This window comes from Condylura cristata, unplaced genomic scaffold (assembly GCF_000260355.1).
Source record: "Condylura cristata isolate star-nosed mole 26May11 unplaced genomic scaffold, ConCri1.0 scaffold00006, whole genome shotgun sequence".
Lineage (NCBI taxonomy): Eukaryota > Metazoa > Chordata > Mammalia > Eulipotyphla > Talpidae > Condylura > Condylura cristata.
In genome coordinates this window covers 48,779,126-48,795,093 of record NW_004567107.1, presented here as the reverse complement: position 1 = coordinate 48,795,093, position 15,968 = coordinate 48,779,126, and the positions used below count along the sequence as shown (strand labels likewise).

At 33.3% G+C, this 15,968-nt stretch overlaps 1 protein-coding gene across 3 annotated transcripts in view; it reads left to right on the top strand.

Moving 5' to 3' along the window:
• MPDZ (multiple PDZ domain protein) overlaps positions 1 to 6,935 on the top strand; it is a 134,407-nt gene extending 127,472 nt beyond the window's left edge. For all 3 annotated transcript variants that reach the window (XM_012721488.1, XM_004677661.2, XM_012721487.1), the window contains 5 exons: positions 29 to 151; positions 1,330 to 1,434; positions 1,957 to 2,069; positions 2,873 to 2,996; positions 5,149 to 6,935. In XM_012721488.1, the coding sequence (XP_012576942.1) occupies positions 29 to 151; positions 1,330 to 1,434; positions 1,957 to 2,069; positions 2,873 to 2,996; positions 5,149 to 5,295 (612 nt within the window). In that variant the 3' untranslated portion in view covers positions 5,296 to 6,935. The remainder of the gene's footprint in view (positions 1 to 28; positions 152 to 1,329; positions 1,435 to 1,956; positions 2,070 to 2,872; positions 2,997 to 5,148) is intronic.
• Positions 6,936 to 15,968: the final 9,033 nt, after the last annotated feature.

Sequence of the window (15,968 nt, the reverse complement as noted above, 5' to 3'; positions counted from 1 at the left end):
AGCAAGAATATTCTGTCTCTCATGGTAGGGACCTACAGACTCATTGGGAATCAGCATTGCTGGAGGAGTGGGCAGCCCGCTTGGAGATGTTCCTATATTTATCGCAATGATGCATGCAAATGGAGTTGCAGCTCAGACCCAGAAACTAAGAGTAAGTTTTACTAATAGCCTTGGTTGCCTTAGCAAAGCTGGCAAAAGTTTTATAAGCTGAATCTGGCTACTTGTTGCAACTAGTTTTAACTATCTGTATCACTTTTAAGTCAGCTGATTGAGTCAAGAAAAGAGAATTGCTGTTTTATGTAAATTTGCAAACTAACGATATAGAAGGTTTGTAGTTAATATTTTTTACTTGTTTTAAATAGAAAGCATTAAAAGAAAACAGTATTTTCACCAGTGTGAAGTGACACTTTTTCTTTGTATAGATTATTGGTTTAAACATCAATAAAACTTAATTAAATTGAAATTGAAATGCATTTTTATTGCATCTGATTATTGATTTTGTGGAATTTCAATATTAATATGCTCACAATGTTACCAAACTTATTTGTGTGGAGGGATCATCCAAACATAGAATGCTTTCATGGAATTTATGTTAACTCCCCAGTACTGAAATCATGTAACTATTAAACTGAAGTCTCTATTAAAGTAATATTTGTATGGCTTCACATATATAAAAAAAAATGTTCTTATGACATAATCACCTCTTAGTTTAAATATTGTCTAAATTGGGAATACTTTCATCTCTTTGACGTCTAAATTTATGACTAACAAAATTGTTACACATAGCACAGGCATCAGAAAATTTTTTTCTGTGAAAAAACAAATAATGAGTATTTTGGACTTTGTTTCAGCTACTCACTTCTTCCTGTAAAAGTTGCCAAATATGCATGGCTATCTTCTGAACTGCCTTTATTAGCCAAAATGAGCAATGGGCTGAATCTGGCCTGTGTCTAAACTTTTCCAACCCCTTAATGTCATTTCTAGTAATGTATAATAATAATGTCCAGAGAAATTCTGGTTTCCAAATGATAACAAATATTTTCTTTTAATAGGAAACAGTGTCTTACCTACTAGAAATGGAGATATGTGATTCCTTCTCCACCCCTATTTCTATCCCTAGAGCCTATAGAACTCAGTTATATAGATCTCAACTATTATGTGCAGGCTGCTTTTTGTGGTTGCTGCTTCTTGTACTTAGTGATTTCCTTAATTATATCACTGGTCTGGTACCAGTCTGTATGGGATTGTGGAATGTAGAGAAGGAAATTATTTTTGAGCCCAGTGTCCCACTCTCCATGGCACATTGCATTTTCTTTCTCCTCCTTGCAGGTTGGAGATAGGATTGTCACAATCTGTGGAACATCCACTGAGGGGATGACTCACACCCAAGCAGTTAACTTATTGAAAAGTGCCCCTGGCTCCATTGAAATGCAGGTAAGATTTTCATCCCAAGCACTATGCAGAATATGGTTAGCTTGAGGACACACTTGTGCTTTGATGTTAAAGCAATAAAAAATGATTGTCTCCTGCTATTATTTTATAGAATATTACCTATGAACATAAATGATTACATGAGAGTTCTAAGAAAGTATGTAAGAAATACATCTGTCACATTTTATCCTGATGCATTTATTGTTTATTACTTGCATCTAAAGGGGGGGTAAAGTCTTAGTAGTAAATACTTAATTGCTAGAATTTAAAATGATGTTAGTAGCTTGTATTTTAAAGATATTTTAAAAATGTTTGCATATGCGACCATGTCTGAAAAGCATTGAAGAGATTTGTAGAATTGAGTTAGAATGTTTTTACTGTCAGTTGAAGAGAACTTTGTCATCAGAAGTGATTAAGTAGGCAATAAAATACATATTTTAGGTCAGGTGCTCTTTATGAAGAACAGTTATTGCTGTCTCCATAGCCATACAATCATGTGTTTTTCCTCTCTATTTCTATGTATAGGTGGTTGCTGGAGGAGATGTGAGTGTGGTCACAGGTCATCAACAGGAACCTGCCAGTTCTGGACTTTCTTTCACTGGCTTGACATCCAGTAGTATATTTCAGGATGATTTAGGGTAAGTTTGTATGTTATGATTTTGTTCCCCCCAACCCTCACTTAAGATGAAATAATGGATACGATATATAGTGTGGAAATGAAGCGTCTCTAAACTGTTCGATAATTATGGCATGGGTTTGGTTTATTGTGCGTGTAGATAATAGTGCGTGCTTGCCACTGCCCTTTCCACAGTTCAGCTCTGAGTTTTTTGGTAGACAGTTTGGTCTTGATGTCACTGCTTTGTGTGACAGAAAACAAGTCATATCTGTCCTTTTAAAAATTCCAACTTTGCCTACTCATTAATAAGTCATCCTTTTGATTTAAAATATGTGGTTACCCACTCCTTGAGTACAAGTGAGTCAGAAAATGAAGGAGAAGGGGCGTATTAGAGTTTTAAAATAACTTAATGCAGCATTTCACATTGCTTATAATCTATTTTTCTCTCTGAACTTGGCAATACTGATGTTTCTTCTTGTTCCATGAAAGTCTTCTGTACTTTAGTCCTCTCTCTGAAGAAACTGGAAAGGGATGAGCTTCCCTATGCAGTGAGAATATGTTAGTTTAAGGCAACTGTGAGTGAGTAGTAGAATTAGGATATTAAGTCTGATTTCATTAGATTATGTAAATTTCAAATACTGAGCATGATAGCACTGACAGTTTTAAATATCCCCAAAATACCTATCATTCATATTCTGTCAGTAATGCAGAAAATTATGCTACTTCTAGGTGGATGTCAGATAATCCATACTTTGTAGATTTGTAGGTATACACATAGATAAATATTTTTTAATCTAAAACTCTTTTTCCTTCCCTTTATTGTAGACCTCCTCAATGTAAGTCTATTACTTTAGATCGAGGACCAGATGGTTTAGGCTTCAGTATAGTAGGAGGATACGGCAGCCCTCATGGAGACTTACCCATTTATGTCAAAACAGTGTTTGCAAAGGTAAGCCTGAAAATGTAAGCAACTTTCCCACTCTAAACATTCATTAACAGTGGCCAGCATCTGGCTTATTAGTTTATGGCCTGAGGTAATACCAATTGGCCAACAGTTGATGATTTTCTTTTGGAATTCCTAAAAGAAACAGGTCATTAATACTTTGTCCAATTTGAGGTTTATTTGTATTTAAAGATAAACAGCCTCAATTTGATTACATGGCATTGTTCACAATGTACATACAAATATGAGTGAATTTTAGTTAGACAGTAAGGCCTGATTTTCTTTTTACTTTGAAAACAAAATGCATGTGGTTGCCTGTTTTTTGAAAATGTGTGCCGTAGAGCCCTGATACCTTCTTTAACTTCTTTTTCTTTGCATTTTTTGTTATTAAGAAATTTAAAACAGGTATAGAAAGTATATTCTGTAAGAGGGCATTAACTTTGCATTTTTTTTTTTTTTTTAGGGAGTTTAGGGTTAGTTGTTGAGGTTCTTGCAAGACATATTCTGTCTTTGGAAGACATTATTTTTGTTTTAAAGATTTATTTATACATACACTACTGGGGTACAGGCCAGAGGTGCAGGGGTGTTGGTGAAAGGATTCACCAGAGACAGAGCCAGGCACAAAACAGGCAGATGGACGATGTACATTGCTGAGGGGAGCAGTAGATGAGACAGAGAGGTCTGCTGCGCCATGTGGATCACCTCCAGGGTAGGGATCAAGCTTGCACCAAAGTGGCCCCTGCCAGCTTCACAGTGCTGCACTTTTACCCGCTGCGTCACCACTTTGTAAATTTAATTTCATTGGATAAAATTAAAAATAATTACCAAAACTTTGAAGAGTATCAAACAGCTATTACCTGCACTTAGGGCCTCCTTAAAGTTAGAAGTTATAATTAAAAAAAAAAAAAAGTTTATACTTGTCATTATATAGTAACCTGTTCTATCTTAAGACTATTGAATATAAAGATAGTTACTTCAACATTGGTGAAAATAATGAAATAATTTAAACCCATAAAAGCATTAAGTAATGTGCTAAGACATAGTTCATAAGCTACAAAGTCAGATCTAATTTCTTGCAAGAAAAAATCCAGAATCTCAAAATTTTACAGTATATAAGAACAGAACTTAGTCAAACATATTAAATGATTTCACGTATGTTTAGGCTAGTTCTGTGCCCCTATAAAGTGCACTTCTATGAAGATTACATTCTATTATGTTGAAAAAATATTATTAACCCATTTAAAATGTTTTATGTATAACTGTCTAGTTATAGACATAATTTATGAGTTTTTTTTTTAAGCTGTTGGTATGTCCAAAAATACAAACAGCATTTGCCATTGAATAGAAGTTAGGCGTCCTTTTCTTCAGCTTAGAAATTTATTTAGGCATGCTAGTTAGAACATATTTTAAGAATTTCATCATTATGGATCCCTCATTAACTTTTCCATATATTTAATCTTACATTTAATTGCTTAACTGCCTACTATATAAGCATGCCTTAAGATGAGGTTCTTTTTCAAACATCAACATCAGTGTCTGTGTTTAATCTTAATCAATTAGGGCCCATAAAGAATATGAAGTTTCCACCAATTCTTAGGAAGTAAAGAATCAAACATCTTGAAGAGTCCTTTTAAAACTACAGAAATAATTACAATTAGCAAGGTCCATGCTTTGTCAGGCCCTTGTCTGTCAGCTCTATGCTTCTGCATACTTTGGATTTTCTGGTCCTTGTGCCCTTGTCCTGAAAAACTGCTTTGCTAATCCTTTGTCTCATATCTGTAGGCTTACTTTATAGGATGGCAATTTTGGATGCAATGAAATCATTCCTACTAGGCAAATTCCCAAATATGCTTTATTAATTTGAGTTTTCACCAACTGCTGTGTGGAACAGCCAAAAAAACATCCGAGTTATCTATTGACTGCTAAATTCTCTCTCAAATTGGAATCTCAATGTTAAAACCATTTAGGAGAAAGGCCTCCTTTGTGTATGTTCATCATTGCTTAATGGCTGTGGAGTGTGTGGAGTGCCCGTGGAGCTTTGAGAGCAATGTGTGTGTACATGCAGAGCAATTTACATTCTTGTTTAGCTCTTTTTTCTGTTGTGTAGCTGCAAGGCAGCACTTTTTGAGAAGTAAACAAGACTACTTTATAATTTCAGGGAGCAGCTTCCGAAGATGGGCGTCTAAAAAGGGGTGATCAGATCATTGCTGTCAACGGGCAGAGTCTAGAAGGGGTGACCCATGAAGAAGCTGTCGCCATCCTTAAGCGGACAAAAGGCACTGTCACTTTAATGGTTCTGTCCTGAATTTGCAGCCGGAATTGAGCCATCTGAACACCTCACTCAACCTCCCACTCTTTTGGGAGACTGGAGCTGCTCTTGTGGAATATGGAATACTGTTCCCCTGCTGTTTTCTTTGGGATCATCAGAACTATAGGGGATAATTCCCTTAATTTAAGTTTGTTTTTCTCATGTGGAAGTGATTTTCTTTCTAACTACCTAGCATCATTTTCCATTCCCCTTGAAGTTAGCAAACGCAAAAGTCAAAGAGGATACTTTGAATAAGTAAACCCAGTCTTTCTTTGTAAAGATAGCTGATATCTTATAGTCATCTAGGCAAAAATTATTATGTGCTAAACAAAATAGAGAAAAAAATAATTCTGAAGCTAGTGGAAGCATGAATTAGGTTGAAAATTAAAATGTTAAATAAAGAAGAATATCTTGAATTTTATAAAAATGCTTCATTTTTATCAGTCCACATGCTTTCCCTATTTTCCCCTAAAAAAAGGAAATTTTTTCTATTAACGCTTTTTAAAAATACTCTATTTGATAATTTAGACATTATAGAAATTGCATCCCCCCACTTCACATACACATATTTTTCTCCTAAAATAAGTTTCTAAGATTGAGTAAATAGTAAATATATTTCTAAGCTTGTAAAGAAAACATGTAATGCAATCTTTGTTCACCTTCATTTTTAATCTAACAAAATATTTTCATATTTCTGGTGAGTAAAATTATAATATCCTGTGCTGTTTTCTTTGGAAAGCAACCATGTTAACCATGAAGAAATGTTGCAGCCTTACAGAATAGTGCTGCTGGTTTTAACTGACACACCACTAAAAATATGTCAGCACACTGTTCAATTGGTTTTCAATTAGTATTAATCTAATGACAAAAAAAGCAACATGTTAGTAATTATTTTGGTTGTGTGCCATTAGTAAATTGATAGAAAAATTAAGGAAATTAACATAATTTCATTTCATTGCTTTATATCAACATCTTATAATACAATAGTTTAAGACTAAAGGAAACAGATGGAGCTGTTTATTGAGACAACTGGTGAGAAATTATCATGTGTTCATTCCTATTTTAGAGCATAAAACTCCTACATTAGAATATATAAAGTCACTTTAAATATTATCTATATTTGCAACAGAAGTAGTGTACAGATATTTTATTACAGCACTTTTGTGTAAATGCAGAATCAAAGTGAATAAAGAAGAAATTTCATGCTGCACAAATAAAGAAACAGGCATTTTTTTATTCTTTTTACTGGGGAAAAACTTTATTATATTTTCAAGATTTACAGTTTAAAATTGGTTTTCAGTATGTCTCACTGAACATATGGTATCCATAGTTACAGCTGAGAAACTTTGGATAACATAATTATGAAAAGCTCAATATTGTTTAAGTCCAGAATTTTTACTAATAGCAAAGACTTATACATGCTTCATGGAACATAAAAAGATAAACAACTTTGTTGAAAGAATATTCACCTGTATATATTTATCTGAGATTCTTTTACTGCAATAATATTATAAGTTGTTTTCAAGAACTAAAGTGTGTTAGATGACAAAAATTTATAATGGAAATTGTTTTTATTAATAAAAATTAAAAGTCTGACTTGAACACTGAGCAAGGAACTGGGAAACCTTGTTCTGCCATTATTAGCAAATGGATATTCCTTCTGATTCATTTCATTTATAAAACTATAGGTTGTTTTATCGCAAAGTTTATATCTACTTCTAAAGCGTAAGAATGCTGTGATTCTTGGTTATATAAAATGAGTGGACAAAATTACATATTGCAGTAATTCAGGATATATTGTATTTCCCCAACCAAGGCACCTGGTGCACAAGTTCATTTCAGTATCCCAGTGACACATCAGCATTCTTAGTCATCACTTAGCTCCATCAGGAAGGTGTTTAAGTCCAGAATTATATTCCTTTCATGGGAAGTTGCTGAAAACTGAGCTGCCATCTTTTATGTTTTCATTAGCATTTTTATGAAGAACACTCCCACAGACTCAGGAGGTACAACTTAACCAAATTAAAGTGTGACTAAATAAGTGGGGATACCCCAATGAGAACAATCGGTTGAATATCTACTGGCCTGTGTACATTTCTCTCAAAACTAATGTCCACAGGAAGCTCAGAATATGGCCTTATTTAGAAATGGGGTCTTTGTTAGTTGAGGTTAGTTTTGCTGGATTACTTAGGCCCTAAATTCTTAAAAGAAGGCCACATGATGGCACAAACTGAGAAGGAAGGTCATATGAAGACAAGTGAAAAGTTACAAAGCTGAAGAACCCCTGGGGATACCAAATACTGAAGGGAGCACAGGAGAATTTTTCCATAGGGCCTTGGAAAGAACTTGGTCTTGTTGATACTTTAATTTTGGATTTCCGACCTCCAGCATAAATTTCTGTTATAGAAATAAAATAAATAGTGATGGAAATGTAACTGTAGGGATATTAAAACACTTGAGAAAAGTTTTCCTCCTTTAGTGCTACTAATTAACAAAGTCAAGGTACATGAAAGAGGAGGAAGAGAGGGAAGAACATAGAAGGAAGAAAGAGAAAGGGAAAGATCGAGAAGACAAGATTATAGATTTCTCAGATTGGAGAAATATGACAAAGAATTCAGGACTTCTATATTATTTTCTGATAATGTAATAGTTCTCTGTGCTGAGGAAAAAGTGAACAGAGAGTAAAGACTCCCATAGTGATAATACAATGTACAACTCAAGATTAGGTTTCCCACAATAGGTACACTGTAAGTCACACTGCACAATTGTATACTTTTCTAGTATTCTTTGTGACCCTTCCAGAACGATGATAATAATGGTGATGATAGTAATAATATTTTTAACTTCTGCAAGTCTGGCAAGTAGCAATAGTAGTAGTTAGGCAAGGTTAATAAGTTCATAGGATCCTGTGCATTAAAGACTAAGTTTAAAGAATACCAGAATTGAAATTCAGGAATGATAAGGGGTAGTGTGTGTGTGTGTGTGTGTGTGTGTGTTTTAAGAAAATAGATCTGAGGAAGCAAAGGGATATCATTCCTCCTGTGAAGTATACTGTATTTGGTTTCCTTAGATCTGGGCAGCTAGGTTACTGTTTCAGAACACCGTGCAGGGTAGCAGTACCTTTCTTTATATCTCTGTCAAAGGAAGTGAAGAAATTGAAAGGATGCCTACAGAAAGACAGGAGCAAATAGATGGATATGGATGCATGTGTGTTTCAAAACTCTCATCACCTCCTTTCAGCAATCCTGGTATGCTGTTTCATGTCAGTGACAGGTGTTTTAATTTGTGCAAAGACAGTATTCAACTTTGTCCACTAAGAATTAACTTTGCCCCTTTATAAATGGGGTTATCTCTAAAGTGGTATTACTCACTGTTATTTTAAGAAGAAAGAAATTGTTGGCAAGAAAAATTTTAAATGAAAACTAGTTAATGTCGTTTAAAGTGATTTATGTGTACTAACACTGCAACTTCTTTCCTCCTTTAAATATAGTAGTACCCTGTCATTTTTAATGTAAATTAGAAAACTATATATATGTATACACTATATTTATACTACATATATACATATATACTACATATGCTACATATATACTACATATAAGTTTATCCTTCAATATTAAATCCTTAAAAGAAATCATCAAAAAGATTACCCTCTGTGATAATCTCAGAATTCTGTCACTGAAAATGATTCTTCATGTTTCCAAAAGTACTACCATCAAGACTGCTTTAGGTATGTTGAGAAAGGAACTTCAACTTGTTTAACATTGGACAATTTTTTGAGAAGGCTTGGCATTGATGAATACCTTGTGATCCTTTCTTCACCCTTCTCTTTCTTATGTGCATATTTTTAGAAACAAGTGCAATTGTGTTTGGAAGACATGATTTTCCACGTCATTGATGAACTTGAAATACCAACTGTTCTTTTGAGTCTATCTTAAAATTCTTGGCATTCTAAATTTCATTAATCTAGAAGTATATTATTCTGTTCAGTAAAACATATAGTTGGTTACCTTTCTCTAGAAAATTGGAATGTTAATTGTGTATGTATATAATTCCATGCACAGATTATCCAGAATTTGTAATATTTTATACATCATGTCCTGCAAGACAGAGTTAAAATAAGTTCAATAGCTTTCAGTTTTCATAAAAATGAAATGAGTGTGACTATGTCTTTATCTTTTGAACTTGGATTTATACAAACTTTTTGATTGCTTCTCATATAATCTTTATCTGTCCCTTACTCGCCTATAACTCTACTTTAGTTAGTAAATATTTTTCATTAAGGAAGACTTAATTTTAATCTTAATTGTGATTAAATGAGGATTTATCTTACTAACTTTAAATGGAAGGCCAGCCTAATTTGTCATAAATGTAAATTAACTATGAGAAAAACAGCATTTATTAAATTCTATCAACGTATTGTTGCCTACCAATAATCAAAACTTTAGGTCTGCTCTGTTAGGATTGTAAATAATAGAATTGTTTTAATAACTCAGTGGATACTTTTTCCTATACTTAAAGGAACTGAAAGGAAATACATTTTTCCTTATGAAATTTATGATATTGTAGAACTTTGTCACCTATATCCTGTGTTCTCATGATTGATCCTCATTGGAAAAACTCTATTATACCCCAAAAAGGGAAGGTTCTGTTTATAGACTCTTTTCATAAAAATGTGAAAGCAAGCCTAATCAGTTCCTTTTCTTAAGAATACTTATAGCTAATGAAATTTAAGATTTTGTTCATGAGTCTCTTACTAAATCTAGAACTGGGTCATTGCCTCCAATAGTTTAGTTTTGGCAACATGGTTTGAAATAAAGGACAAATGACATAAATTAATGGAGTAAAATTAATGTTGTGGTAGTATTAAATAAAGCTAATGCCTTTTGCACCTGGAGGGCTATGCAGATGGCGGGCATACCTAATTATGCACCCTGTTGCCTTTAAGTGTACTGATAAAAATCTCTCCACTGAGTCTAAAATATGTTCATCCACTGGCTCCAGACAAGTTTGAGTTAGGCAACACCACACATGCACATGTGCGCGCGCGCGCACACACACACAGACAAAAACAAACAAAACCCCCATAGCCTAAAATATTTGTGGGGGAAAATGCAGTTATATAAATTGAGTAAGTTAATTAGATATTCACTTCATTTTTAAAACAAGTCTTCCTTACAGTTATAGTCTTTATCCATTCTGTGAATACTAAAGCTTATGCCCATCCCATTAGAAAAAGAGTATTCTCAAACTAGTAAAGAAGTACTGAAAACTTTTTCAAGTTTACATTTTTTTAGTTACTGCAGTTATTAAAATGATAAACTCATTAGTTGAATCCTAAAAGTTGATTTGATTTCTTTAGATACAAATTGGATTGGCCTATTACCTCGGATGTTTATAAACTTGTAAAATTCTTCAAGTAGTAACTATTCTGGAAAATAATGTTGGTATAATTAAGTATATAGATGGTATGTTTTGCTACAGAGATTTCAGAAACAACACTGAACATTGTAACTTATATGACATCTCTTCCTTTAAGGATATGAATGCCCATAAACTTTGTTGAGTTGCATTTGGATACCTAGCATTTAAAAGCACAAACAGCAACTTTTGAATTGTAATTTCAAAGCTGTTTTAAAAATGCTTTTATAATATATCCGGTATATACCTATTGTTCCTGTAATTGTTACATTTTAAAAATAAAGGACAAGTAAAATACCCTTTCTCAGATATAGTTCCCATTAAAATAGCATTTCTAGTGTCAGGTGTTCATTTTATAATAATGGATGCTAGGTAAATTTTAAAGAAAAAGTGGTATATTTTTAGGGTAGGTAATACATGATTTTTTTCATCTTTTATTCTAAAATTGGGTTAATAAAAGAATTAAAATTTAAAATTATATTTGTAATATTTATTGCCATTTGGGCAACTAAAACAAAGGGAAGCATTCCTTTACATATTATCTACATAAATTTGTTAGTACTTGGTTATTATTCCTTCTATCAGTACTTTTTTTTTTCTCACATTTTCCCTTTTTTATGTGATAGGTCCTTATGTAATGAAGTCTTCAGTGTCTTATTACCCACTTTGACTCCCTTACATGAAGGTAAACTATAGTTGATAAATGTCTTACATTGATGGAACTCTAGTTTTCTGTGAAATTTAGAGTAAATACTATGGACCTCCAGAGCTCAAGTCTGAGAGTTCATATACAGATAGATTTGGATCAGAAGGCAGCTAGCCTCTCCGAACCTCTGCCTGACTGTAAAACGGGAACAACATCATTTTCATAGCTCTATTTATATCGTGAGAAGAAGTGTCTGCACATGATAGCACTTGATTAATACTATAATTTTTTATATTAAAAAAGTTACCAAATGTCGTAGTGACATATCACAGTAGAATTTGATGCTGTCTCTAGTAGTATACTGATTTTAAAAGTAAACTTGCTAAATTCCTTTTTAACAACTTGATTCCACAAATTTCCTCATAATTTCTACTAGAATGGGAAAGAACAGCAAGAATAATTCCAGGAAAACCAAGAACTGCAGAGACCCATTGTTAGTGAAGTGAGTATGCTACTTGAAATTTAAACAAGATATATTTGCCATGAAAGTTATTTCAACCTGAGTGATGTTATCAATCTATGTGTCTAGTTTTACTGTTTTTTTTTTTTTGTATAGTATCCTTCACTAATAGAATGTATTCTCACCAGTCCTCCCTTTTTTATTAAGTAGAATAAATAAATTGTATCTTCATCCTCCCTTTTAGGTACAGTCCCTTTTTAAAAGAGGGAGGTAAACAAAGAAGAAATTTGGTAGGCTAAAGAGTCTTCTAGAAGGAAGTTGATAAGAACAGACTACCAGGTATGCCATTGTCCCATATTAGATAATATTTCTCGAGTGATTCATACTGAATTAGTTGGGAAAATGTAAGTTAGAAATTGTGTATTCTCTGGGTGGTTACTTTTTTTTTTTTTTAATTCTTTCATTTCCCAGGAGTCAAGGGAAGGGCATAACTTTTAAAGAGGATTGCTGCCCAAAGGTGATCATGTTTTACTATAAAGTGTGCTTTCAAGGTCTATGAAGACCTGGGACTAAAAGTTCCAATAGTTTAAAATTTAGATTTGCATTGGGAGAAGCATCTATGAAGGATATTGCAGCCCGGTTTTCTTTGGATGTGATGCAGTAGCATTTTTTTGAACTGAAGAGCAAATAATTAGTACACATAAACCTAATTTCTAAGTTTGTAAGCTTGTAAAAATTCTTCATCCCCACTATGTAAATGCTTTTATTCAATACATTATTTCATTAATGTTGATAGAAAACATCATACTTTTCATTTCCCTTAATAGTAGTAGTTAGTAAAGGACCAAGAATCACCCTTTAAAAATTTAAACAATGAGATGCCAAATGATGTCCATTTATATGAGGTAGATAAGAAGTGAGCTTGCAGATAGATGTGCTAATGTAAAATTTGTGCTAAGAAGTCTTAAGTGTGAAAATCTTTGGTATGTGTTCTTTTTTGACCATGGATTATATTTTATGTGGCGTATATTGAACTATGCTTATGCTAATAAAGGACTTAGCTATTTTTGAACGTTGAAATGAAAAATAAGAATAAGTTACTAGAACTACTTAACTCTCCATGTGAGGATTCTGAATACTGGAGAGAATATAAATTTAGTTACTAAAAGAGTCAAATTGGATTGTGGAAAATGTTCCTATTTGTAGGGGAGAAGTGTGGGGTTGGAGCCATAAATTTTCCTTTGCTAGAGCCAGATGCATAATTTTTCTAAATCTCTTTCTTCATAGGAATAATAATATCTTTCATCCTCATTTTGGAGGTCATATTATATAGTGGGTATGAGGATTTCTAAAGGTTTAAAGTATAGATCATTGTCACATATTAGATAAGACACACATTTATGGCTATTGTAATTAATTATCTAATCTATTATGTCATCTTCCTGTTCTAGAAGAAACACCGTTCTATGGAAGCAATACTTTATTAGTAAATAACACATTTCCCATCTTACCCAAAAGTGTTGAGATGATATACAGTATTTTATTTTGTGGCATATAATTAACAAAATTCACAATAGATACATTAAGAAACAGACCCAGCACCCATTCTCAAGTATTAACTTCCCACTATTGTTTTTATCACTATCTTGGACATACCCACTTTATAACAGGTGGTTGCACAACATTATTTTGTCTGCATTATGGGCTGTTTTTGAATTTTTTACTCTATTGAAAACAGTATTAGCACAGGAGTTTTCTTGAGCAGTAGGGAGTTGAAAGATAGGAAGAGGAATAAGATTGGATAAGTCAAAATTAAGGAAAAAAGAAAGGTCACAAGCTTGAAGTCAATTGTGATAAAAATCCTACCACTGGATATAGTGTTAAATACAGAGTTCCTTAGAGTCTATGAAAAAGAAAAGGGTAGTTACAATTCTAATTTTATAATTGTAATTCTAATTTTGGGACAAAAAGCAGAATTTAGAATATCTTATATTGCAGAAAGCTTCATAAGTGCTTACTATCAAAAAGTGAATGAAATGATTGTTTGCACAAGTCAAGTAAAAGAAACGGAATAATGCCTGTGGAGATAAGGGCAATACTAGTTTGCATCTTCTGCATCTTTTCAACTTCTTGTTCAACATTTATAAAATGACAGTAAAAAAATAGTAATAAGTCATGGGCATTTTTTACTTTCTACGGAATTAGAAAAAAATGCACAGGTTATTATGGACACCTGGTACATTTTATTACCAGTGGAAAGTTCTCTAAGAGGCAGGTCAGCAAAGGCTGTGGCATTTATATTCCCCACATGCACATTTTTAGTCCCCACACAAAGGATGTTTCCATCTTCCAAGTGGCTTATGTTTTAAAATTTAATTTTGAAAGAGTAGGGAATGACGAGGATCAGAGTTGAGGACTGAATGTAAGATATATTGTTATCTCTGCATATCAGTGATTAGCATGTCTAAATCTGGCCTGTTAAAGGAACAGACATCGTCCCTTTAACTGCAAGGATGTCGAGTAGTGCTAAATTCTCACCATGCATGGTTATGTGATCACTGCCAAAGGTCTAGCTGTGTTTCCTACTGAGCCTGAACTGAGACAAGAAGGGAATGAGTTCACTCTGATACTGAAACATGTAGATTCAAATGTTTATCTCAGCTCCCAGTCTTCTACTGATTCAAAGCCCTACTTCCAGTATACTGCCCATCTCTTTCACGATGACCTTTATTTCATTGACCTTGGTCTTTATTATCTATTCTGGTCCACTTTTTTTTTTTGTTAGTTCCCTGACAGGGAGAGTACTACTGGCCAAAATACCAAATTTTATCTAAGGCACAGATGCCTAATGCCCAGATATGGCATATTTTACATTTTCTGTTATGGTCTGTCCCCCTTTGTCATCTGCCCATGTTTTGAATGAAATATGCTTCTGATTGATCCAAGTACCTCTTCTTCCTTGCTTCCTCTTTATCTGGAATGGAAGTACAGAGTTCTGTGGCCTTATTCTTGGCCACTATCTTTTTTAAATGGTTCCCTTAACCTTCAAATATTTAACTCCCAAGTGAGGTAAAATGTTTATTAAATTCTAATGTTTTCTGTTAAAATTGAAATAACAATTAAATTCTAACAATTAAATTCTAATGTTTTCTGTTAAAATTGAAATAACTAACATCAAAAAATTACGTTTGCAAAATGCCAGTGTTAGAGGAAAACTAGACTAAATAAGAAGAGGATGATGAATAAAATACTTGCAGATATTTTGAACAAAGCTATTGGACATGATCAGGAACTCCAGAAGTGAAAATGGATGTTTCTGATTTTACTTTCAGATATGTGTATTGTTTTCTTTGATCTGATAGTACTCAGATAGATATTTAATGACGCCACTCTGTTCACATGTGTCTCCAACTTCCCCTTACATAGAAAAATAGTCCATACTTTTCTGAGTATTTGAGATATCGACAAATTGGGCTCAAAATTTCCCAGTCTAATCTCCCAGAGTAGCTTTAGAAATACCATGTTTAAAAAAAAATTTATAAATGTGATTGGCCCCCATGTTTCTCTTTGCACTTACCTTTATCTGGAATTATCTTTTCTTCAACTTGTTTCTGGGTTATTTATCGTTAAAGCCTAATACAAATACTGTATCTTTACAAAGGTTTCTATTTAAGTGCTTATTTTAGAAAATACCCATAACAAAGCATACTATATTACTCTTTCTATCTGAAAAGAGAGGGTTTTTGTGTGTGTGTGTGTGTGTGTGTGTGTGTGTGTTTTTCCCTGAAGAAGCTGGACAGTATTGAAAGCAAGGGCAATGAAATGTTCATTAATTTTGAAAAGCTAACTGAAGTTGTGAGATGTGAAAAGGAGAACCTTTGCCCAGAATTCAAGAAGCATGGGACTGAAGTGAAAGCCTTGGGTCAGTTGCAGCCAAGTTTAGTTGCTATTAGCAGGTTAGAGTATGAGTTGTAAACCAATCCTTTCTGTTTCTGAGTTGACTGTTCTTACTCAGTATGTCTTTGTTAATGGATGTTTTAGAATTCTGATTATTGTCTCTCTCTCTAGCTTTTAAAATTTACCAAAACATTGAGCATACATTATGGACCTGACCTATTATTATCAGTCCAGTCATTGCAGAGT